Source organism: Pteropus medius, unplaced genomic scaffold, assembly GCF_902729225.1.
Source record: "Pteropus medius unplaced genomic scaffold, Ma_sr-lr_union100, whole genome shotgun sequence".
NCBI classification, from domain to species: domain Eukaryota; kingdom Metazoa; phylum Chordata; class Mammalia; order Chiroptera; family Pteropodidae; genus Pteropus; species Pteropus medius.
The window spans coordinates 14,327,849-14,354,581 of NW_024342473.1; the positions used below are offsets into that span (position 1 = coordinate 14,327,849).

A 26,733-nucleotide genomic window follows, 5' to 3' on the forward strand; every position below is an offset into this window, starting at 1 on the left:
GGGAGGGAGACAGAGGGAGGGAGGGAGACAGGAAGAAAAGAAATTCAAGAGTATTGGAGAATAAATACCAGGATACATGATGCTATAATGCTCCAAGATGATGAATTCATTAAGGACTCACAGATTTACTAATCATTTAATCCCTGGAACAACAGGCAGGCAAGGACAAGATCAAGTTCAATACAATAACACCAGATTATATCAATGAATGGATGCCAACAGGTTAAAATGGGAGGCCCACATGAAGAGGGTTCAAATCATAGAATATGGACAGAAGAAAAAACACATAAAGTTGGGAAACTAGCTTTATTGGTTCTACAAATCCAAGCTCATAACTAGAATCACCCTGGCAAAGGAAAGTCAGAGACAAACTGTTGCAAGATGCAAAGATGCCAATCTACCCCTGGACAGAAATCATCCCTCCCTTAGGGCTAGACATACTAGTTTGTTCTTGTTATCAGCACAAGTCTCTTCATCATGCCTCATTTTAACGTAAGTTCCCCCAAGATATTCTCAATTTTCTGCATCTCTTTTCCACAGTTAAGTGGACTCCCTGACTGTGAGACTGACTCACAACAGGGTATCTGCCACTTGCATAAACTCTTCCTTTTTTCAGATGCATGTGCCTAGTAATGAGTCGATTTTAAAATTTGATGTGATTTTACCAGGAAAAAACAAAACAAAACAAAAGTGTGCTAATCGTCTGCTTTTATCCCTGTAGTTTACTACAGATGAGCAAGAGTAATTTCATCATTCCTCATGAGGTCTGCTTTTCCTTGTGTTTACTTTGGTCAACAAATCTTTTCCCCCCAAATCTCGTTTGGAAAAAAAAAAAATTAAAAGTTACAGCTATTGCGCCACAGCTATAGCTACAATTATAGCTAATGCGCCACCAACCAATTTGTAAAGCAATTTGACACACCTTATTTGTCGTTTCATACTCAACATTTACTGTGAAAGATACATTCGTAGGTAATAGCTAATTTAAGTTTCTGCATCCTCATAAACGAACTGCAATACTGCACTGTAAAACCAATTAACCGGTTAATCTTTAAAGGCTTCATGCTGAAAAAATGACTTTACAAAGGCAAACAAAGCGTCAAACCTCTGAGAACTCCAGGAAACCGCAGTTATTTCTATTCCTTATCCTGGAGTACATTTTTCTTTGTGGCGTTACCTACGTTTTTCTCCAAGGACATAATCACCATTCAAGAAGTAACCTGTCTAAAGTGTTAAGGCATTCTCTAAACTATCATCCCAGCTCCAGCCCACAACGAGAAATGTCACACAGCTAAATGGTACCATTGCTGTTTCCCTACGTTTCTTCAAATGAACTTAAGATTTTTGAAGTGCATCATTCAAATTTTACACTACAACCCAAGCTACCATTGATCATCTCAAAGCTAATAAACAAAGACTCCAGCAGCGGCACCAGGGCCCTACCAGGAAGTAATCAAAGCAGTGTGCCCAGTGCGATCCTAAGTCGCTAGAGCAGACAATAAGGCACCGGGGATTCCAAGGGGCCCGGCAGAATGAGTTCATTTGCTTAAGCAATGCAAAAGCATTACATAAACCTAACAACTGTTCCACAGCACATGAATTTAGGAATCCCAATGCAATTTCGGTCAATCCCAAACATCCGAAAGGCAATCGAACCGCCTCTCCAAAGCAGCTGCTGGATCCGCCTCCCGAGTTTTTAGCCTGCAGCTTGTTTCCAAACTTCACCCTCCCTGGCTGGTGAAAGACTCCGACATCGGCCGCCCGAGTTCTGAGCACCTCTCCGGGCTCGGGGCTCCCACCCGGCGTAGACAGGGTTGCCGGAGCCTGAGGACAAGCGAAAGGAAACGGGGCCGAAGCAGACAGCGAAGGGCCCTAGCGCGCTCCGCAGCCTAGACAAAGCTGCACCAGGAGAGCGGTGTTTTTCCCGTCCGGCGGAGGACGGGACGCAACCTCGCCCTCCGCCACCCCCCCCTGTCCCCCCCCCCCACACACACGTGCGACCGCCCCCACAGCTTCCGACTTCGCGACACAGGCGAGGATAACCCCTGGGCACCGCGGGGCGGGGGCCCGGGGCACGAGCCGCGGGCCAGGGTCCCAGCCCGCCGTTGCCCCCACGCACTCGTGGTCCCGGCGGGCTCCCGCCCCGCGCGGCCCTCTCCTTCTTCGGCTGGACCGTCGGGCCGCGGAAAACAAAGGAGCCGCCGCCGCCGCTCCGCCCGCCGCGCCCGCCCGCGCCAGTCTCACCGCGTACCCCTCCCCAGCCGCCGGGCCGGCTCGCCCTCACTCTTCGCCGAGTCAGCGCGCCGGCCGCCCGCGGACCCTAGACGGCAGGCCCAGCGCAACCGGGGCCTCGGGTGCGCGGCAGGGCCGCTTGGGGCCGCACTCACCGCTGCAGCACCAGGACGACGGGGAGCCGTTGGGGAACTTGGCTGAGTCCGGAGCGATGCAGACGCTGGAGCTGAGGTGCGGACACTCCATGGCCACGAGGACAGCGGCGAGGAGGACCGAGGCTCGGGCACCGGGCGAGGTCGGGGCGGAGGGACTCCGAAGGCTCCGTCTGAGGTCGCTCCTCGCCGGGCGCTCGGCCGACGGCGGCTGCGTCCCGAGCCCTTGCGTCAAAGAAAGCAAAAGCTTCCGGGCGCCGGGTTTTCTCGCCCGCCGTCTCCAGAAGCCCCGCTCCGGAGAATGTGGAATTCCGGAATCCGGGTTCTGCCGCTACCCCTAGGCAGGCGTTTCCGTCTTCCCAGGCCGGCCCCGCCCCACCCCTGGGCAGGCCACGCCCCCAGGCCTAGCTCCGCCCTCGTCTACTCCCCCGGGATGGAATCCTGGCGCTCGCGGGAGGGTGGCCCAGAGTAAGGCTGCGCTCCTAAATGACTTTACTAACTTTGCCGCCCCAGACGGCTGCGGTTTCCTCGGATCCCGGGAGGGGTGGGGAGCCAGGCCAGGACACGCCAGTACGGTCCGTTGCGTTCACCGCGGCCCGGCCATCCCTCGCAGTCAGAGAAGACTGATTCACCTGCCTGGTGTGTGTGGTGGTCTGACTGTAGCGTGGTAGAAAATCTGGCCACACAAAATGTGAAGAAGAAAACAAAAGTCACTCGAGCAGACAGGTACTAGAGCCCCGATTTTACACACAAGCGCAGAGAAGTTAAGGGCCTGGTCCCTGGTGGCACAGAGGGCTTCATAGGTCTCAGAACAGTGCTGATCTAGTGTTCTTTCTCTCTGCAGCAGGTGCAATACTGATCAGTTTCTAGGTTCTGAACACGTGGTCTTAGCCAGCCACCTGGGTGCTGCGTGGCTGGGCTCGCCGGGGTGCCCACGAACCTGAGTTAAAACCCTGTCACTGTGACTCACCATCTGCATTACCTCGAGCACGTGGTCAGACTTTCATACCTCACCCTTCACAGGAAGTTTAAGTGGGATAGCCCTAACTTGGCTTTGTTGAGCACGAGGTCCAGGTTACCAGGTAATAAAAAAGGAAGGGATCTAACATTTGTTAAACACGTACTACTGTCTCCTAGCCAGGCACTTTACACACAATACCTCATTTAACCCGCACCACTCTGCCAGATGCTGTTATAATCCCCTTTTTTACCAAGAGGGAAATCGAGTCTGATTGGTTAATGCGTGCGGGGATAGGATCCCTGACTGATCTCTTTGTGGAAAATGGATAGGGCAAGCCTCAAGGGGCCGTATGAGCAGGCGTTACACGCGAGCGAGCCTGCGATCTCTCTGGTGCACGGCCTTGAGGACGTCCTGGGCTATTACAAATATTGTCTCAAAGTTGGGGCTCCTTGTAAAACCCGGCGAAGGAGCAGCAAGGCCAAGAGGCGAGCAGCGGGAGGAGGAGGATGTGGCAATCCTGCGGGCAGGGCGAGAGAAGGAAGGAAGGTCAGGAAATGATTAACCGGGCCGGGCCGAGTAGTGGTTAGAGCAGGGCACCTCCCCACAGTGCAGTCCTGGGGCAGCTCAGGGATGCCCTCTCAGTCACTTCCCACGCCTCGCCATCCCGCTAACACCCCTCCGCCCTCCCACCTCCTGCACCCCAAGGTCCTCAAGGCTGTGCACCAGAGAGATCGCAGGCTCGCTCGCTCTGCCTAACGGTGTCTACTCACCTGGGGCATCTGTACCGACCCTGTCCTGCAATAGTATTTCCGATTCCTCAGTCAACGCTCTCTGTCGCTTTCCAAGTTTTATTGACTGCTGTTAGAGCAAGCCTCGGTCTTGGGATTTTATGGCAGTAAGGAGTTGTGGAAAAGTGCAGCTATAATCCTCCCACGCCTTTTTCTTTTTTTTTTCTTTTCCTCTCATGTGTAAAGCTAGGGAAATAATATTGGTCTCACAAGGAAGAAGCGAGAATTCGTTCGAATTGCCACCATGGCGTAGATAGCTAATAATTTATAGCTTTTTAAAAAATTACAGCAGTTAAGGGAATAAATCCCAGGAAAGGGGAGGATAAACAATAAAATCTGACCTTTGCTCAAGCTCTTGCAGCTCTCTCCTATCAACCAATCGTTATTCAAGTCTTAGCTGGACCAACTTCTGTTTTCCCCTGGACACTTACCCCTCCTTAGTACCCATAACCCTCACTTAGCCATGGAGCTTGCCCTGACTCATATGGTCTTTCATACTGGCATGTAATGTGTTTTTTTTCCACCCTCTCAGAGACTCAGTTCCTTATTCTCTCTCTACCTCAGCTTAAACATCACCTCCTCAGGGAGGCCTTTCCTGACCCTGCTCCAACACCAGGTTACCTTCAGGTGTGTGATGCCCTTGTCTGCCCCCACACTCTGCCTTTTTAAAACACTTTTCATGCGTGTAATTATTTGTTTAATGTCTGTCTTCCCCAAACAAGTCTGTCTGGTTTCCTGCTGTATTCCTAACATAACATGTGGAACATGGAGGATGTTCAATAAATAAAGTGTTCAATAATGAATGAATGATCAATTAGCAATGTCTACCATGGGCAGGAGTTTAGGAAGTGGACCAATATATGCCAGACATTTGCCACCCCCCTCAAAGGTGATCTCTAAATTTCCTTCGGCTCTGATTTTATGGTTTTGATGGCATCAGGAATGTGTAAGGTATAAACTGCTAAAAATAAAAATAGAAAAAACTAAAGAAAAGAAGAAAGGTTTTTATTAGAATCTATTCTCCCCAGCTAGAATAAAAACCTCTCTGAGCAGTGACCCTAATTTAGTCATCCTTGACTACTATGGTCTCCAGAGGGCAAACTATGATTACTAAGCAGTCCAAAGAAGCTGGGCAAAATTAAAGAGGACTTCCTGGGGCTTTAGCTAGATTTTCCTAAGACACAGGGAACTTTCCTGTGTCTTTGAAAGTTTTCATAATAAAAAAAATATATCGGGGGGGAGGAATCTTGCGGTGAGTAAATGTGTCAAATGGGGGAAGACCACGGGGCACATTGGGAAATCTGCTTTTTCAGTTTTTTGTTTCTTCGGCTATATTTAATATAACGTTCACTTTTTTGTTTTTGGCCCACATCACTTTGGCACTGAGGAGCTATGTCATACATACCAGTGAGCCCTGCTGCTGATGAGCCAGCCTCCTGCTCAGGAGCTCGGGAACATGCGGCCTCAGGGGTTCCCCAGCCAGTCCTCAGGAACCCAGGAGTGCAGGGGTAGCGGGTAGGGGGCAGCGGGCTCCTGCCAGCAGCGGCGGATGAGCTTTGAGTTTGTATTTTTCAGAGGAGAAAAATGCACAATTTCAATCACACCATCAAATGTTTCTCTTCTAAAGGAGATATATAGATGGGGCAGGGGGCGGTAGGGGGGGAGTGCCGACTCGGGAAGAGGGGCATACATTGCCATGGGAACGAACCATGATCAGAAAAGGTCTCAAGGTTGCTGTGACCTTCCCCTAGCCTTAGACTTAAGACTTCTGGCAGAATGGTGGTCCTGAAGCAAGGATTACAAGCTGACCAGGCCCTAGGGAAGACTAGTTCTGACTCTCCACTCAGTCAAGACTTATTGGAAGCACCCAGAGAGCTAAGTTAATTATTTACCTTAGGGATTTTTCTAAGAGCAAAGCCTCCTAGGGAAATCAAAGTTAGATCAAGAGGAGGCTTGGTGAGTATTCAGAAAGAAAGAGTGGGAGTGAGGAGTAGCCTCCCAGGGACTCTTTTATCACCTCGTTTAATTTTCCAAGCAGCACTTATCTGATAGTCTCTTGCCTGTTTACTTGTTTATCTACTGTCAGTCTCCTCCATCAGAACAGAAACCTTGCCAGTCCTGTTTATTGCCTGATTTCTAGCTCCTGGAATTCAACCTGGAACATGGCAGGCCCTCAGTAACTATTTGTTGAATGACTAAATGAATGAAGGGGGTGGATGTGGACTTCCGCCAGCCAGCCCCCACTTTTGCACTCAGTAATACCGAGGTGTCATTTTCCCACTTCTTTCCATTCATCCCTTTCACATTACCTTTCTGCCAAAAATGACAAGATACAATCGATCAGAACTCCACTGCCATCACAGTCACCCTTCTCTTTTGCTAAAGCTCATTTTTTTTAACTGTTCCAGCAGTATCTAAAATACTTCTCTTATTACAGAAAAAGTGCTTCCTCACACCTCTGTCTTCCCCCCACCTCTTTTTCCCTTCTACCAAACCAGCTCCTACTCCTCCCCGATGAAGTTTATAGCCTCCTTAGAGAAGCCTTCCATCATTCACCCAAGTAGACATCTAAGCCTTCCCCTCCCCACACCCCATTTTGTCCTTGCAGTTTGTCACATGATGCTGTTATTTTCTGTTTACCTTTCAGTCTCCCTTGGGAAACAGAGGCTTTTGTTTGTATCTGTGGATCTTTGGCAACTAGTTCAGCAATTGTAGATATTTTTTAAAAATAATATTTGTTGATTAAATGTTGGAAGTGCTCCCTTTTGAGTGATTACATCAATCATTAAGTGTAATGGTCCCCTAGGTATTCCCAGAAAGGACCTCAACTATGTAAGAGTAAGAACGGAAACTTACATTTATTGGGTCCCAACTAGGTGCCAGATACTTTAACAAGCGGTTTTCATTTCTTCATTAATGCCCAGAACAAACCTGTGATATGAGTATTATCATCTTCATTTTACTGATGAAAAGAACTAAAATCAAAAAAGGTTAGATAATTGCACAAATGTACACAATTAGTACTTGGTTTTTCATTAAAGGTGGTAGATTTTCACCCCTCAAACATATGGTCAGCTAAATGATTTGGCAGTATTATATGGGAGTAGCTGAAATTCCTAATAATGAATATTCTTAGGAACCACAGGACATAGAAGAGCTTTCTGAGTAACTGAAGAATCTTTTAGGTCTTGTAACATTGTAACAATCATATCATCAGCATCTTAATTTGTATTTGTTTTAATGTTTCTTTATCATTGAAACGTGAACTTCACAGCACTTTTATGAAGGAGATGAGAAGGTTCTCTTGTTTAAAGACCCACTTTGCAGATAAAGCACTGACCAATTAAGCAAAACACTGTGGCTCTAGCACCAAACAACTTTAACAGTGAGGGAGTGACTTCTTTCACTGCGCCCCAGGCTCTCATTTATAAAATCAGGGGGTTGAACTAAGTAATCCCTACGGGCCTTTCTAGAGTGAGCATTCAGTGATCCTGTGATAGATAGCTCATGGCCACCCAGTGTCACTGGCAGAAGCAAGAAGGCTCTTATATCCTGTAGCAGAGCCTGCTAACTGTTCACCCCAAATTTGTTTCTTTTTCCTCCTGGGTTCACTAGAAATTTCTCATCTTCTTTGTAGCTAGGTGTAGCCAGTTTTAGTCAATGCAGTCTGAGCAGAAATCACAAGGATCAGCCTTGGCTGGCACTGTGCAGCTGCCCAAGACAAAATACTTCAGTGTCCAGTTTTGTTTATCGATACATGGAGGAAATAGGGGAAATATATTAGGTCAGGTCCAGAAAGAAATATGGGTTTTCAGTCTGCCCTTTCTGTGTTCTCTCTTCAACGCTTTGTTCACTTATTCAACCAATCTTGTCTGCACTCTTGACACGTGCCAGGCACTAAAGACATAGGGACTTAGAGCTTAGTGTTATGTGGGTTCCTCCTCTATTGATATCTCTTTGCCACTGTCGAAATGGAAAGCATTGTGATACCACTCCTTTCCCCTTGCTTGTTTGTTGCCTGATTGGACATCAGAGCCTCTGAATTTCGAAGTGCCTAGAAGTGGGGCTTTAAGCTTTTTTGTTGTTAAAACGGTGTCACATGTAAAGGGCCTATCTTGGTGCTTGGCATACAGTTGACCCTCGATAAAAGTTTGTTTTCTTGAGAACTTGTCAAATAGGATTGATGTGGGAGATGGAGGATGATGGCCTGAAATCGTTGGTACTAGTATAGCTGGCACAGAGGATTAAATTTTTGTCCCTTTAAAGGGATGTGGGCCAGACAATTTATTCAACAAATATCACTGATGCTCAAGATATAAATATGAGCAACACGAAGTCTCATCCTCAAAAGGATGAGGAAAGAGTAAGAGAAACAGACCAGCAAATAGGCAATTGCAACACAGTGTGACAAGTGCTAGGAGGGGAAGTACAGGATGTTGCTTAGCCACAAACAAGGGGCGACTAACCCAGGCTGGGGGGTGGAGGTGGGGGAAGCATCAGGCAGGGCTTCCTGGAGGAAATGACAGATAGCCTGAGACTTGATTGATACCTAAGAGTTAGTCAGGTAAAGTGGGATGGGAGGTGAGGGACAGTGTCCTAAGTAGAGGGAACTGTATCTGCAAAGGCTCAGAGCATTGGAGAGGATCTGAGATTACACGTCTGGCTAGAGAGCCATGTGCAAGTAGATGAAAAGCTTAGATGTGAGGTTGGCAAGATAAGCACAAGAGAGAGATAGTGAAGGGTTGTTGACTGTGTAACAGAGAACTGCCAACACGGAGAAATCTGGTCCCCAGGACTCTGGCATCTTTCAGGGTTGCACTTTGCCAGGTCCTGGGAGAGAATATAAGGGTGCAAAGATGCAGAAAGTTTAAGAGATAAGACAAAGAAAAGCACCAAACCATTATTAAACATTTATAAGATGTTTGACAGCATTAGTCATCTGAGCAATGCAGATTAAAACCATGGTACCCACCTACCAAAAAACAAATAGACAGCAATTAGAATGCAGATCTGACTCCCCCACCTTAATCATGACCAGACTCTTGACAGTGTACCCTTGAGGAGCTTACAACCCACTGAGAGAGAGATACTTGTCATATACTATAAGATGTAGAATTGTAATTAAGGAAAAGAATCTTAGGCTTGGAGAACCTCCATCTCCACCTTTCCCTCTTCTTTCCCAACCTTAATCTGACCCGACAATTCAGCTATCTGGAATATTCAGCTAACCAGAAAATGAATTTCTCAAGCATTCGGAACATAGATTTTTATAGTCCTAGATCCTTCTGTGAGGTGCCTGATGCATTGGAAAGAATCAGGGCTTTGGGTATTATCTGGATGGGGTCCTGTTTCTGTCACTGGCTTGCTGTGTGACCTTAGGCCAGCAGCTTGACCTCTCCTGAGCCTCATCTATGAAATGGGAATAATAATAGCTGCTTCCAAAATATTAACTTCCCTGCTCTGTCTCCCTTAGCCAAATACCTATGTTTGGAAAGAGGGATTCATGTGTTATGATCAGAACCATTTTTATGAAGTCACCAGAAACCATGATGTATGCATTTATGTAATCGCACTAAAGTTTCTAAGCATATTTTATAATTACGTCATCTAGAAAGCTCTGCTGTACCTGACCTCGTTATATATTGGCAGCAGTATGGGGGTGGTGTATGGAGGGGGAGGTTTTTAGCATTATTACCATCTAAAGAACAATGATAGGAAAGTAGGGAAAGGGCCTTAGAGCCCTTTTGGCCTTTTGTTACCTGTAGGATGACTGGTGCTTCCAGGGCTGGAAGTGGAGGCCAGAGGCAATAAGGTTTCATGGAATTACCCTTCCTAAGAGCCCTTAGGGCAGAATGGTTAAAGAACTGGACGGGTCAGGAGTTTCACAGAGAAGGACACTAGTCTCAGAAAGGAGATGTGTTTGTCTGACACTTCCCCAGTCAGCTCCTGACACCTTAGTGCTCCTTGCTCGCCAGAGTCTGTGTGAAACCAAGTCAGAGAAGAGTTTTCTCATGCAACTCATTTGCCCTTTCCTGTGCTCAGGATGTATAAGCTGGTTTTATTGGGGAAAGAGATGGCCACAGAGGGAAAAGCATTGACTGCGGCAATTAATATAACAGGTCCCACCATAATATAAAACCTCCCAACTCAAGCCAGTGAGCTGAGCCCTCTGAAGGTAGCAGTAGCCACAGCATAGAGTGCCTGGTACGTATGAAGCACTCAGGGAATTACATTAGTCTGGTAAATAAATGTGTTTTAAGCAGTGGAAAACCCAGTCAAAAGCTTACTTTGGAAGAACATACAAGAAACTGGTAACGACAGCTGCTGCCTCTGGAGAGAGAGGCTGAGTGGGAGAAGAGAGGGAGGGAAATTTACATTTCACTGTGCACCCTTTTATTCCTTTTGAGTTTGGTACCATGAGTTATCAAAAAAGTAAGTTATATATAAAGAGAAAAATGTAAGCCTAATGTGACTTCCCATTCAGGGAAATGCGTACTGCAGGAGGAGGGAGCAAACTGGGTCTTTAGAGTCAAACTAACTGACTCCCAGCTAATCCTGCTACTGCCTAGCTGTGTGTCGAAAAACAAGTTACCTGCCTTCTCTGAGCCTCATAGTATCTACAATGGGGATGATCATCTCCATTGAATTGTTGTGAAGGTGAAATGTCATAACATATCAACACAGAGACTCACCATGTGTCAGCCACTCTTCTGAACACTTTCTGTCTGTGTATTGACTCATTTTATTCTAAGGACAACCCTATAAGAAGGATACTATTCTTTTCCTCCTCCCCATTTTACAGATGAGGAAACTGAGGCTGAGAGAGACTAAGGAACTTGCTTATAGATTCACAGCCAGGAAGGCCACCTCCTGAGCCTGGCTCTTTCCATCTCCACTCTGCTGCCTTGAAATGTTAGCATCTTCCTTTCGATAGGGAATTCTTAAAAACGCAAACAATTTCAAGACCTCCCCAAATGTCTTTGTAATGGTGAGCTGAGAGGCTAGTGAGGGCAGTGCTGGTTAAGGAATCAGCAAAGCAAAAGCAGGTAGAGGGAGAAAAGACAGAAGAGAGAAAGAGAGAGGTTATCAGTTCTAACAAAGTTAAGAATTTTGCAATCAGAAAATGTAGTTGAATTGTAGTATATGCATTTTTTTGTTTTATACTTTATTTCTATTATTTTTAAAAATTTGAATTATATGTTGGAAGAAGATACCATGAGTTCTTTAGGTCTCAGGGCCTCAGAACATTAGTAGTGTGGAGCAAACTTTAAGGCAGGGTTGCTTTCTCCCATGGGTCCTAGGCTGAGTCATCTTCTACTTTGTTGATTCTACTTGTGGTATTTGATAGTAGGTGTTTTTATGGCTGACATCTGATTTTAACTTGTTTATGGTCATTTACCTCTTTTTCTTCTAATTCAATAAAAAAAAAACCAACCAAACAAACAAACAAAAAAGAAAACAATTCCAGGGAATTGAACGCCCAGGCAATTGGGTTATCAAATTCATTGAGTTTTTATTGCACTTGGAAGAATAATTCATCTGTACTTTCTTAAAAAAAGATTTTCAAAGTCAGAAATGAGCCTGAATTTATGAGGAGTGAGGGCCCATATTGTGCTTTGGCTGAGTTGAAAAGCCTTCTTCACCATGTCTCAGAATATATTTCCTTTCTATTTCCCCTGCCCATGCCCACCATCTATTCCTACCCAAGGACCGACAGCACCCCACCTACTTCCCAAACAATCAGGCCACTCATAAGGGGCCTTATGCTCAGCCTGTGCTAAGACAGGGAGCTCCCACCACTGGAACCAATCCTCCCTTCATGTCCCCCTGAGTGGTCAGTCTGGCAGTGGGCATTGGCTGAAGAAGAGAGGAATCACACAAAGGCCTCATCTCTACCTCCCACCGCCTCTTCTCACTGCAAACCTGCATCATCTCTTCCTGCCTGTGTTCTATCAGAAGCTTTCAGCAGCTTCTCATAGCTCCCCAGGGACAAGCTTAGACCTTTCCCCTGCATCAAGACTCCTCTACATTTGGTCTTTACCAACTTCCCAACATTGGCTTCTCTCTACACCCCACACAGGCCTGATTGCTGAGCAAATCCTGAGTGCTGTCGCCCTGGTTTCTTTCTCAAGTCACTTCCTCTATCCAGTTCACGCCAACCTGTGGAAGTTTTCCTGTCTACTAAGGCACAACACAAAGCCCATCTTCAAGAAAAATTCTTCCCAGCACCCATCTCATTCATATTTTCTCTTTCCCTCCTTCTTTCTCTTCTCTCTCCCTTTTTTCCTTCTATGTCCCCTCCCTCTCTGTCATACGCAGTGTGAATTGATCTCCTTCCTTCATCCACATTCTCATGGGCCTTATACTTTACTTCAGTCTGCTCTGAAATAGAATTCATCATGTTTGCACCAGCTCCCAGTGAGAAACTGTGTCTCTGGAATGCAAGAGCTACCCATTCCTCACTCATCTTCACATTTATCATGGTAGTGGCCCCAGGGTTTTGCACATAGTAGGTTCTCAGTAAATGTCTGGCCCTCGAGTACAGTGACTTGATGGACAGAGTCTTGGCTTTGGCAATGGACAAAACCGAATTTGAGTGCCCCTCTACCTCTCAATAATTGTGTGACTTTGGACAAGTGACTTACTCTCTCTGAACCTCTTAGGTCCAAAACCTATAAAATATGGGTTATAATAGCACCTACTCCATTGGGTGATTAGGAATGATTGAATAATGTGTGTAAAAGATGTAACTCTTGCCACTCATAAAGTACGTTTCTAATAAATACGAGGTCCTATGCACACTTTTGGAGCTCTTACTTTTGCCCTGGACCCCCTGGACTGGATATCTGGGACAAGAGTACTAGAATATTTGCAGTGGGATACTAAGATGACCTCCTTTCAAATGGGCCTGGTTACAAAGATATGGCCAAGACTGAAAGGATTCTGAGGAGAGGGGGGTGGCACAAAGCTGGCAGCCCCAGGCCCTACAGGAGGTGGTCCACACCCTTTCCAACTAAAACGGTCAGACACTGCCCAGGAAAACAGTTTTTCCAATCTCCTTTTTGATACATTAGCACCTACTAGAGACCTTCCCCAAAGTCATCTCCACACCTTAATGTGAGCCTCAGTAATAGAAGAATAGGAAATGCAGCTTGGAGTGTAGAGAAAGAACATTTTTCAAAGGAATTGGCCAGTGTGTCTCTGTGGCACTGGGAGTGAAGGGAACAGAGGCTCAGGAGGGCAGCACTCTGGAGGCCGAGGGTGTCCCTTCTATTATGGAGACACACACACGATAGGCAGCTTTCTGGTCTTACTTTGGTTTCCAGCCATCCTAGAAAGGGGTGATAGAGGACAGGGTATAATGTGGGGTGGGGAAGGGTGGGTGGAAACAGCAATATCCTCTTTTTGGCAGCTCTGGTTCTCAGTGCATATTATTAAATGGGTGTTTTGATACATTTCAGTCTCCTGAGAATTTGGGCGAGGCCATCAGCTCTTCTCAGGGCCGAGCTCCCTAGAATAAGCTGATCTACTTTCTTCTGTACACCATCCCAAACAGCCTGGGTCCCTGTGATGAGGCAGTGTTGTGGGATTGGAGGTGGTGGTGATACTAATTTGTGGAGTAGTCACTGTGGGAAGATTCGAATGCCATGTGGTAACCTTTCCCTTGGAGACAGGATCCTGGACTAGGATCTTGGCACTTGAGTGACTTTTGGTGACCACCTAGTCAAATCCACCCTTTTAAAGATAAGGAAACTGAGACCTAAAGAGGCCAAGCCAGTTCATAATGTATGCATATGTCAAATCACCACCGTGTACACTTTAAATATCTCATACTTTTGTCAATTATACCTCAATAAAGCTGAAAAAATAAATTAAAATTAAAATTAATAAAAAAGAGACCAGAAGGAAAACTCAGGTTTCCTCATCCCATCCCTAGTCCAGGGTTTTTATCCTGTTTCTCTACGCTAGCCCCATAAAGACATTTTGGTGTGGTATGATGTAGGTGTCACCACATGGCTGAAAGTGTGACTAAAAAGTGTGAATCTTACTTGTTCTAATCTTAAATTGGAGTCCTAACTTACTCTTTGCCTGACTCGTAGCTTCTCATTCCCGTGGGTGGTCGGAGGGAGGGGACACTTGTGCACACGGTGTCTGGATTCACATTCTGACAGCATCTTTGAGTGGAGTTGTGGAAAGTCCAAGATGTGAGAGTTTGTCTTGATTAGTATGTTCTTTTGGGTACTGAGTGAGCAGGCATTCTTTTTCCTTCCCTAAAAGCTCTCTAGCCTCTTTAAGCCCCAAGAAGGCTGGTGTGCAATGTGACACCCCTGGGAGGTAGCACCTGGCACCTCTCCCTGGAAAAGGAACAGACTAAATGAAAAACTGACAGGAACTCATGTGGGTTCAAAAAAAAGCATGGGTATGACCAATGGAAAGACTAAAGGAAGGGAGATATTAAAAAGACTGATGAAACTCACAAGAGGAAATTCATTCACTTACTCAAGAGATCTTTAATTGAACACTTAATTAAATCAGGTACAGTTCTAGGCACTGGGGTAATCAGACCAAGAAGGGTACAGAGACCCTTGCAAATGATCCAGAAAAGGAAAACTCAAAGTCATGGACAGATCCTCAGTTAAATGGACAGCAGGAGGAATGAGGTCTTGAAAAATTTGTCAGAGACTTCAAGAAGATTACACCTGCTCAGATAACATTTTTTAAAACCTGGAAGAAAGGAGCCAGACGGAGATGCAATTTGAGAGCCTCTATAGCACTCTAAAGACCAAACCAAAGTGTTTGCACTGCATGCTGGGATAATTCATTCACTCAGCAAGTACTTTACTTTGCACCTTCTAATTCTCTGGCTACATCAGGCTCTTTGCTGTTCCTTGCCTCCACCAGATACACTCCCCAACCCTGACTTTAATATATCAGTGTCTTCTCCTTTTGAGGGCTCCCCTCAATGAAAAAGCACCATTTAGTAGATATATAAACAAGCTGAAAATGCTGTTACAGGAGAATAAATAATATTCTAGTGACAACCCTGTCTAATTCGTCTTTGTACCTCAGTGCCAGGCACTTAGTAGGCATTTAGGAGATGTTTGGTGAATAAATAAATAGCATTGCTAGACACCGAGGAGACCAAATTTTTAAAATAAAAAATTGTTACCATGATAGCTTTGTAAAAAATTCATTTAAAAATGTTTTAAAACCCATTGGAAAAAAAGAAACAAAAATTTAAGTGGTCGAATGATGGAATTATGGGAGATTTTCTTTTCTCTATTTTTCCCATTTTGTGTACTATAGCAACATTTTTTATAATGAAAAAAAGTATATTTTAGTCCACCCCTGCCTCACTTCCCCCCTAAAAAAATTCATGAGAATTACAACTTACTACCTGATATTGTGCCAGATAAATTATAAAGATTGAGAAAACATGACCTAAATTTCATAATGCAACCAAATAAAACTTATGACTGCATTATTCTGATGTGTTTGATGATAAGGCATGATCACTGTAGCCTGGTATAAACAAGAGTTCTCATAAAACACTTTGATTAGTATTACTTGAAACAGCCTAACTGGGTCTTTTGTCAGAGCGCTGGGGGAAAGGAGGCGGGAACTGGTCCAAGGGGATGTGACTCTGCTGGCCTCACTAGAGACTCTACTTTTCTGGCAGAGAATGTCAGGACCTAGGAGCTCTGGGAATCTTGGTTTGACAGATGTGTAGCCTTCCAAGTACTGGCATCAGAGCAGGGCAATAAGTGGGGCTGCTCCGGCTTCATAAAGGAGATTTTCACCCTAACAGGAGTGGCACTCCAACCCCAAACTCTCCTTTCCTTCCCCTCCCAGGGTCAGCCTTCTAGGTATGAGAAAGCCCATAAGGATACTGCCTGTAATGTCATCAATAAAAATTTATTTGAGCAGCGGGACCTCTGCCTTTTAGAAGGCTACAGGGACATATTTATTCACACTACAAATACTTACTGAGAACCTACAGCGTGCCAAGCACAAGCAAGGTCTTATATGTACATATTATTTCTTCCTTTATCAACATTTTGTAGATGTTATTATCTCCATTATATAGATAATGAAACAAGCTCAGAAAGGTTAAGGAACTGTCCCGAGGTCATACATTTAAATAAACCGTGGGAATGGGGTGGAAGGGGAAAGTGGAAAGGAAGGGAGGTAGGAGGAAGCCAAACTCGGCTCTATCAGACTTGGAAATCCCACACTTGGTGCTGCCACTTAATGCTGCAACAAAGCAGAGATTTCCAGACTTGGCATTTAAAGTCTATATGAGCATCAACATCAATTCTGGGTCTCAGTCTCTTTGTTTATATAATTAAAGGGCTTAATTTTTTCAAGTGTCCTTACAGTGCTAGGTTCTTTATCACAGTGTTTCCTATTGCCTTTTTAAAAGCTCTGCTGGACAATTCCTCCTGGCCTCCCAAGCAGAACAACACCAGGACTCCGGTCTCGCCTAGGATCGCCCCCTAGAGGACATTAGTGGTGCTGCGGGAGCCAGGGCTCCGGGTGAGAGTACAGGCAACCAACAGACAAACCAACATAATGACACCGCACAAGCCAACTTTAATTACTTTACTTTAAAAAAAAAAAAAAAATAGAGTTAGAAAGCATTCTTACAGCCCTTCCCACACTCAGCAGAGCAAGGCTACTGGAACATTTAATGATGGAGAGCATTTGTAGCCTGAGGAACTACTGGTTCTGAATCATTTTAAAATTGGATTATATTTTACTTCCTGTACCTCAGTTTCTTTTAAGCTTTATAAAGCCACTTATTGAGCCAATGCTGATTATGCAGGGATGCTGAAATGTGATTATAGAACAATACATTTGTCTTTACTTATTTTTATCACATTAGTCAATTTTTGGTCAGGTAATATATGTACATGGTACAAAATTCGAAAATCATTAGAGTTTTCAGTAATTATCGTATGATTCAGCAATTCCTCTCCTGGGCATATACCCCTCAAAAACTGAAAACAAGCATTCAAACAAAAACTTAGACATGAATTTTCATAACAGCACTATTCACAATAGCCCCAAGGTAGAAACAACCCAAATGTCATCAACTAACAATAGATAAATGAAATGTGGTTTACCTACAATGAAATATTACTCAGCTATAAAAAAAAATGAAGTTCTCATACATACTATTACTTACTTGGTTGGACCTTGAAAACATTATGTTAACTGAAAGATGCTAGGCACAAAAGGCCACATATTATATTATTCCATTAATATGAAATATCCAGAAGATGCAAATCCATAGAGATTTTCTTATCTGCAGGTTAGTGATTTCCAGGGTCTGGGAGAAGGCAGGTAATGGGAAGTGACTGTTGATGAGTATGGGGTTTCCTTTTGGGAGCCATGAAATGTCTGGAACTAGATAGTGGTGATGGCTGTGCAACATTGTGAATGTACTAAATGTCACTGAATTGTACACTTTAAAATAGTTAAGATGGTCAATTTTATGCTATGTGTATTTTACCATTATATGAATAAGTAAATACAATATATTCAGTAAAAAGTAAGTACCCCTTTCTCCAGGTCCCCTTTCTGAAGACAAAAACAACTATTAGCTTTCTTCTCTGTCCTTCCAAAGAGTATTATTGTGTGTATATATGCATACGTACGTGTATAGTGTTTATATTATTATATATGTGCTTATATTATATATGGTATATATATATATGCATATATGTGGAAAATATATATTCTTTCTCTTTTTTTTTGGACACAGATGGTGACATCATTCTGTAACTTGCTTTTTCCATTTAAATGGTTTTCGATGGTTCTAAGTCAGTATGTGGTCTTTTTAACGGCTTTTGATCTTTCCAAAATGATAAGTGAACAATATTATCATGGCATTATAGTTTTAATTTTTATTTATTTTCTTATGAATGATATTAAGCATCATTTTATGTATTAAGACCCATTTGTATTTTCTTATCTGTGAATTTTCTTTTTCATATATTTTGCTTATTTTTATGTGGGGCTGTTGGTGTTTTTCTTTCATTTGTAGGTGGTCTTTATAAATTAACATTCTTAACTCTCTATAATATGAATTCCAAATGTATTACCCAACTGTCTTTTGGTGCCCCCCCAACAACTGCATAACCAGATGCATTAATTTTCAGTGTCTGAATTACCTAGCATGGTTTCTGTTTCTGCTTTCCTGACCAGATCTTGATTGATACATTTGGGCATTTTTTTTTTATTCATTATATAAGGTTACTGATTAAAAGGCTTCAGGCAGGATAGCTAGGCAGAGACCTCGCTGTTTATTAGATAAACTTCAACTCTCAATCTCTCAACGCTGTTTTCTTGGACAAGTTTCTCCTGAGAAGAAACCTCCAGTCTCCTGCCTGCTCTTTGGGAGTTAAGCTAGGGAAGAAATTAGGGAGGTGGCACTGGCAAATGGTGACACTACAAAATGGGAAAAAATTTTGGAAAAAAATTTATATTTGGTATCTCAAAAAAATATTAAAGCACTACATGGAAAATCTATGTTCAAGACCAATAAGTTTCCTGGGCAAGGCCTTTGGAGGTATCACTGTATGAGTAATTATTGATATAAGTGTGTGTTTGAAGTACAGGCATAGCATATATCCTTCACTACGCACCCTTCTTATCTCAGCCATCTCTGGCCACTGTAAAGCTACCACTTATGCCTATACTCTGAAAGGTATACTGTAGAGAACCCATGTATGTGTCTCGGAGGTGGTGGTGGTGTGGTGGACAGGGGAGCCCTTTGGGAAACAATTCTGTTCACAGGAATCCTGGGTCTACTTCCCTACAGCTTTTAGGATTTTGTGTTGACGAGAATCATTTTGGTGGTTTGTTTGGCCTCTATAAAGCTCTCAATCGTGCCTTCTTCCCTTTTAACGGGGAATTAGATATGTGGGAAGATTTTGCTTTGAAGTGTTTTTAATCTAACAAGAAGGCTCAGTTTTAAACACAAAATGTACCTGTTTTAGCTCTCTAATCTCAAACTTCCAAAGGGAAGATCTTTCATAAATTTGCTAAATTCTCTGTGAACTTGTGTTTATTAAAAGCCTCTGTTTGCAAAGTATTTAGCTGGTGACATAAACATCGTTTTAAAACAGGAAGTTAGCTTTTAATCGTTAGTCTGAAATTAAGTGCTTCAGAAAATAAAAAGGCCTCAGCCTGAGAATTTAAAGTCACAGCAGGAAGTTAGGTGACTCTGGTTTTGCCTCTCTATTCATAGCCTCTGACATATTCATTCATTTGTCCATCCTTAAATACCTACTTTGTGCATGGCCTCATTTAACTCTCTAGTTTATACCAATCAAATGATCTACTCAGTCAAAAGGCGAGAACTCTTATAAGCCATAGACTTCGCATGTACAAAGATGAGGAAAAGAGGCTTTATTTTCACTACTGTGAAATATTCCATTGTGTGAATGAACCATAATTCATTTATTCATTCTCCTGTTGATGGATGATGTTGACGTTGTTTCTAGTTTTTTCTATTACAAATGATACTGCAATAAACAATCTAGCACATCCCTCCTGGTGCCCATGTGCAAGTTTCACTGAGGCGACAGTTCCCAGAGTGTGATCTAAGGACCCGTGTGGGTCTCCAAGGCCCTTTAGGTACATATTTATCTTTAAATGGTAAATCTCATAACCACTGAGAGTTAAATTCAGCTTGCTATGATTTATATAAAACTCCACCCAAAAAAACCCTGGCACCATTAAAGTATGTATAGCTCAGAAATGCATACATATTTGCTAAAACTGAAAACAAAAAATCGAAGGCAGTATTAAGCTCAAAATGCAGAATATTTCCCTTTTGTGAGGAGGCAAGGGCATAGAAGGCAGGAGACAGATTGGATTAGTTCTTAGGGAGAGTGTTTTGTAGCGGGAGGAGGAAACTACTCTTTAATGTTCTTTTAGCTGGTCTAATAATAGATATGAGACAGGTTAATGTGAAAAAAGACAAATTTAATTACATATGTATGCATGAGAACCCCACATACATGTGAAGTTCAGAGTTAGGAAGTTAAAATGAGGTATATATGACTTCCTGAGCTAGGGATGAGTTAAAGTGCTTTGGGGCTTCCATAGATCACTGTAGGACTATAAGAAGAGTAAATGTTTAGTAATTAGCAGTTTGCTCTGCCACATAGGTAGGTCAGAAAAAGGTTACTTCTGGTGATAACTCTTATGGGCAAGTGGGCAAGGCCCCTAATTTAAATTCTTTTAAGGGAGAGGTAAGAGTTTCTTGTGGGGTGAACCCCCAGGGTCTCAGTTGCCTTTAGCTCAAAGTAATCTGTATACCACAGAGGCACATCTTGGCATGACTCATTCTGAACTACAGTTTATCATTATGCTTTGTAATTTATAGACATGCTACATTTTTCTTTTATGTGTATTAAGTATTCTGTCATTTTTTTTTTTTCATTTACTAAAAATAAGGAAGAAACAGTTTCTGCCCTCAGGGGTTCCCCGTCTGCTGCTGAGGAAAGAATGGAAAGAAAATCATACTCCTCTTCCCTCTGGGTTTCAACCAATTGAGAAATAGACCCAGGGCTAAGTTGTTGGCTAAGTTGGATTTCAGAAAGTGGAGGCCATATGGTTTTCTCTTACTTTCTCATCTGATCCAGGTGGTCAGAAGCAAACCCAAGGTTCCCTGCTGACCTCTCTCCCCAAGTGGCAGGGCCTACCTGATGGAGAAAGAGGCAGGAGAGAAAACACTGTTGGGAAAAGGAGGGAGGGAGTAGAGTGGAAGCGCCCTGAAAGAAGCACGCCCCAAACTATTGGGGTACAGAGCAGGAAGTGAGAAATGCTGTAAGAGAGCCAAGAGCAAGTGAGCAGTCTAAGGCAGAGTTGTTCACAGCTAACAGTGCGATGGAAAGCTTCCTGGAGAAGGCCACAAACATTCTGCCACCCCATAAAAGATGGCTGAGATCTGGGCCAGTAGGGGAGAAATGGTGAATATTAGCCCAAAAGTTGAAGTAACAAGATCACTCAGGGGGCTGAGGTCTGAGTGAGGGCTTCTGTGAGCGTCATAGGACAGAACTGGCTCTTCTTCACGGGCTAAGGGTGTGTCACCTGAAAGCAAGCACAATAGAGGGGTCATTAGTCTGGGCGAGTGAAGGTATGTGGGGGAGTAGAGTGTGTGTGAGGAGGATGGAGCTGTCTAGGAACATGGAGAACTCCCTTCCTTCTTCTCCCCAGGTAGGAGAGAATCCTTCCAGCTGCTGATTCCTGGGCAGGCACAGAGAGACCTGAGGAGGCACCAGGACCTTGCTCTGACACGGGGTCCCCATCTCACCCCCACCAGAGACAGGAGACCTAGTGGCTTGCCAGCTGCTTGACTTTGAGCAGGAGCAAGATATTAATGCCTACCTCACAGAGTTGTTATGAGGATTAAATACTGTTAAAGAAAATGATGCACAGGAAACAAGACCCCGACACATTGAATGTGACTCTTCTTGCGCCCATTTCAAATAAGGACTCTGAGGGTCAGGGAGGCCAAGTAGTTATCCCAAATCATGCAGGTGGTAGGGGATGGTGCTTGTGATACCAGAGCAGCCCAGTTCTGTCTGCCTGTAAAAGTGCTACCCTTTCCATTATACTGCTTAACTCTTCTGGGCCTCAGCTTCCCCTTCTGTAAAATGGGGACAATATCTATGGCCCAGATTTGTTATGAAAACTAATTTAAACGTAGTACAGCGGTTGACTTCCCCTCAAGTCCAAGGTGCGAGGTCAGCGGCACTCTTAGGTTGCCTGTGTGCACTGATTTGGGTTTGGCAATTCTCAGCTATTTTCAGGGCAGGGACTTATCCATAGAGGGCAGGTTCATGAGTTACACTGATCATTTGACATCATTAATTCTCTCATGTTTCTAATAGTTACATTTTTCCCTTAATGTTCTGTAGAGTGATTCCTACTCTGGGTCTATGCTCATTCACACCCAGGCTGAGCTCATATCCAGGCTCTCTCTCACACTCTTGACTTGAAAGCCACGGGGAATGACTAAGAAACCAGAGTGGACCCACAGAGTAAAGAGCTGAGAAACCTTCCAAACTACCAGAATGGGCCCCAGCTGTGCCTGCCTTCTCCAAAATACTGTGGCTTCAACAGGGCTGCTTTTAAGGGGCCAATGGACCTTATTTTCAAGGCTAGTTTACAGTTCATTTTGGTTTGAGTCTATTTAATTAGATTTAATTCCTTTCAACTGTTAAGTGGCAGGTGCTGGGCAAGGCTAGTGTGTTTAGATTGCTCAAGCTCTGATCCCCAGAAAACAACTTGTTAAGGATATAATTGCAGAAATGGAGTCTAATTCACAGATATTTTAACTGGGACAAGGGGTGGAATGAGAGGGACTTGGAGGCTGAGTTTTACTATTATTGAAGAGTCTAGTTCTCTGCCTGTCGTGCTGAGACCTCTGAGCTTCACCAGGGAGAGGGAGAATTAATTCATGTCTCACTGCAAACCGGCCATGCCACACAGAACTGCTCCTCCACTGTAGTTTAGAAACGTGTGTTTGTGTCTCTCTGCAGCTGGAAAAGGAAAATCAAGGGAAAAAATGCAAATCAAGGAGGAAAAACAAACATAGTTAAAGCTGTTCCTCTCAGCATTCTCTCAACTGGCAATTTCCAATTCTGACATCTTGGTTAGTTTTTAATACCTTGAAAATATATCTTTATGTATTTTGAATAAGGCATATAGATCACAAGACTGTATGGGAAGAGTGATATATATCAAGGGTAGCTGATGAAAATAAAATGAGTTAAGCTAGTCAATTGCAGGAGAAACTATACATGTCAGCAGGACCTTACAAAGAGAGACAAAGAAGATGAAGAAAAAAATTCCAGCAGGACTGAAGAATGTTTACATTCTTGCAACCACAAATTGAAGTGAGCTCAGAACCCAGTGAGAGTTCAACAAAATAGAGTTAAGGTTGAGATGTAGGCTGATCTGTGCATATTCCCCTTTTGGTTGCCCTGGCAATGAAAAGCGTGCCTTGCAGTAATGAAATCAGATTGAGAAGAAATCCACAAGCGCAAGAGAGTTTGTGGTTCTACACTTGCTATTTCTCCCTTCGATTTTGGCCTAGTGAAAGTAGAAGACAGATAAGGTCGTTGTGAATGCCTGTGGCTGCCCCTTATTATGCACCGGCACCGGCCTGGCAGGATACTTCAGGAACCCAGGACTTGAAATATCAGGAGCTTAACCTCCTGAAGTCCCACCTGAGGGGCTTGGATCAGAGACTTACACCAGCCCTATCACTCGAGTGGAGTTAGAGAGCCTGAGTTCACTCATTAGCTAGCTAATTCTTGAGCATGTCATGGAGATGTCATGGAGAAGACAAAATGAATGAGACGAGACCCATTTTCCCAAGGGGAGGGGAAAGCAGATTCATGTACACGATTAGTTGTGATATAAGCCACATTAAGGTGGGTAAACAAAGGACTATGGGGAACTCTTTTTCTCTTCAGTATTCTTTTTCTTATATAGTTCATGTCTTTATAGAAAAAAAAACTTAGCAAATATGAAAATAAACGAAAGGAAAAAAATTAAAATCACCTCCATATATCCCACCATTAACATTTTGGAGTATATAATTTTCAGACTTTTATCTTATGCAAATATATGCATGCGTTCAAGACACATATGTGCTCTATGTAGATAAATATTTTTTCTGAAACAATTCTATTGCACATAGGATTTTACCTTTTGGCATCTCACAACTCTCCATGAACATCTTTTCAAATAACATATGTTAGCATCAATGTATTTAATATCTGCACTGCATTCATTACTTGATTTTAAAATAATTTAGCTAACCAAGGTGGAGAGACAGGGGGTTCCTGTCTATTCCCTCAAGCCAAGTGATGGGGCTCCAATGGTGATGTGCGGAGAAACTGATACATATTTCTACAGTTTTCAGAGCCAGCATTGGTGTCAGATCCTGCCTAAGAAATCTGCAGAGGTCCCCAACCTTTTTGGCACCAGGGACCAGTGCTCCTAGGAGAATCTAATGCCTAATGACCTGAGGTGGAGCTGAGGCGGTGATGCTAGCTCTGGGGAGCGGCTGCAAATACAGATGAAGCTTTGCTCACTTGCTCCCTCGCCCACTGCTCACCTGCTGTGTGGCCAGGGGTGGGGGTGGAGGTGGGAGTTTCCTAACAGTCTACAGACCTGTAATATCTGGGCCCTCAGGGTTGGGGACTCCTAATCTAAAGGGCAAATGCAGGCTGGCCGGCAGCTGATGGACAAGATAAAAGAGAGGGGCTGTGTTAGGATCAGCCTGTACTCCCAGGGTTGCTGGGTTGAGGATGTGTGACCATTTCCTGTGGACTGAACCAGAAACAATTTGCTTGGTGATTACATTAACATAAAGGTTACAGCGGGTAAAGGAGCTCAGACTTTATTTCCATGCTAATGAGGACCCTTTGGGAGGCCGAGGAGGGGAATGAAGCTGTCAGAGCCTTGCTGTAGGAGATGAATCTGCTAATTGTGTGTAAGACAATGGAGGGAAGGGAGACAAGAGGACAGGAAGGCAGTTCAGAGGCTGTTATTGAAGTCTGAAGACAAATGTTCCTTTTTTTCCAGAGGGGTTAGAGGATCTGGGTTCAAGTCTAACCTCTACCATCAATGAACTTCACTTTCCTAAACTTTACCCTCTCATGGGTAACAGGGCATAAAACCAACCCCAAAGGGTGATGAAAACGCCTTGGAACTTGCTAAAGGTGGTGGTTGCACAACTCTGTGAACACCAAGTGCCACTGAATTGTACACATTGTAATAGTTAATTCTATGTTATGTGAATTTCACCTCAATTGGAAAACAAAAACAAAATAACCCCAAGGGTTGTTGTTGTGAGGGTTAAGTGAGTCTGGTGGATTTGTTTTTATAGTCACACTTGAGCGGGCAAACGTGAAACTACCTTTATTCCCCAAATTGCATTAACCCTTCTCAGCCTGGATCCCTCCATAGGCTTAGAGCAAGCAACTTATTTAGGTCTCTTTAAGGTTTTCCAGACTTGTAGTTCAGTCTGGTTATTACAACCTCAATCACTATGCAGTTTATAATTTCAATACAGGCACACCTTGGAGATTTTGTGGGTTTGGTTCCAGCCCCCTGCAATAAAGCTAATATTGCAATACACGGAGTCATAATCTTTTTGCTGGTGGAGTGTCTTGTCTTCAATTTGTAAAAACTGCAACATCTGTGAAGAGCAGTAAAGTGAAGCACAGTAAAACAAGGTGTGCCCGTGTCCTCCCTCCTTCTGGTCCTGCTGCTTCTGCAGAGTGGACCTGTGCCTGGCTGCGCAGGGTATAGATGAGGGAGGAGTGGATTGAGAGGAGACGTGTGATGGCCTATTGATGACAGTGAGAAATCTCATAACTGGTTCACAGTAACTTTTCTGGGGCTTCCCTTGCCTGAACCTTCACCATCTGGCTCCTGCCCACAGCCTCAACCAGGTGCTGCTGGGATGAGAGGGCCACGTTCTCCACTTGCTCCAATTAGGGGTCCATCCACTGAAGAGACACCTTCAGTGTGGGTGCTGTACGAGGTTCCCCTGGGCAACATTCAGCCAGGTGCCACCATGGAGGACCTCAGAGCGGCAGCCATGTCTGGGGTCGGGGTCTGGTTGTATCCCCATTCCCAAGCTCCTCTTGGTGCTAGCTCAGCTGGGTCACTGACTACTCAGGCAGCCTGAAGGTTTTCTACTCCCCCTCCCCCACCGCCCAACTAATGTCTAGCTTCGTTTTGAAAATTCCTTCCCATGTCCTCCTCCCAGTTCCTGGTCCCTCAGCTGCCTAGGGGGAAGCCATTCTGTTAAATTCCAATCCACAGCTTGCTTTCTCACTCCACTAGTTACGAGACACATTTAAATCTCCTCCCCCTCTGGCTTCATGCTCAATTTTTCATTGATTCCAGACTAACATTTTCTTTTAGTGACTCGACATGATAATGCATGTGGTTTATGGCTCCTCCCTCACTTGCCCCAGCCCGTCACAGTCATTACATGATAGATTCTAGAAAACTAACCATTGAGAAAAAAGGGATGGCAGAGAGAGAGAGAAAAATAGATATTCTTAACTTTTGTCCCCACGCCAGCCCTTGTCAGCTGAACACATACCTATCAGCCTCTGAGAAGCTTGCTTGACAGCACTTTAGACATTCTGGCTCCTCTAAAGGGAGCTGTCAACGTAGACAGATAAAAAAAGAGCTTTTAGGATTGGAATGGAAGAGTTCTAGAGGCCTGTCCCAAGCCTCTCTTGCCCAGCTAAAGCTAAACATGCTAGCAACAGCGAAATCACAGTATGTATAAAAAATGACTGTTTCCTCTACCTGCAGTAACCTCCTCTTTCTCTTCTCTGTGTGAGGAACTCCTACCTATCCTTCCAAGGCCAGCTCAAGGGCTGTATTTTGGGGAAGCCTCACCCACTTCCTGAGGGACCGTTAGTTAGCACCCCCTCCTCTGTATGCCCCGTGAGGTGTGCCAGGGGTCCATGAAATGTCAGGTGTGGAAGGACAAAAGGCTTAGCATGGCACCCTTCCTCTCTCTCCCTTGCGAAGGTCTCTGGAC

The 26,733-nt window shown here is 44.1% G+C and overlaps 1 protein-coding gene across 2 annotated transcripts in view; it reads right to left on the bottom strand.

Annotated features, from left to right (window-relative positions):
• USP3 (ubiquitin specific peptidase 3) overlaps positions 1-2,675 on the bottom strand; it is an 80,406-nt gene extending 77,731 nt beyond the window's left edge. Inside the window, exon 1 of one of the 2 annotated variants that reach the window (XM_039865363.1) lies at positions 2,388-2,675. In XM_039865363.1, the coding sequence (XP_039721297.1) occupies positions 2,388-2,478 (91 nt within the window). In that variant the 5' untranslated portion in view covers positions 2,479-2,675. The remainder of the gene's footprint in view (positions 1-2,387) is intronic. The other variant, XM_039865364.1, reaches the window with a different exon arrangement.
• Positions 2,676-26,733: the final 24,058 nt, after the last annotated feature.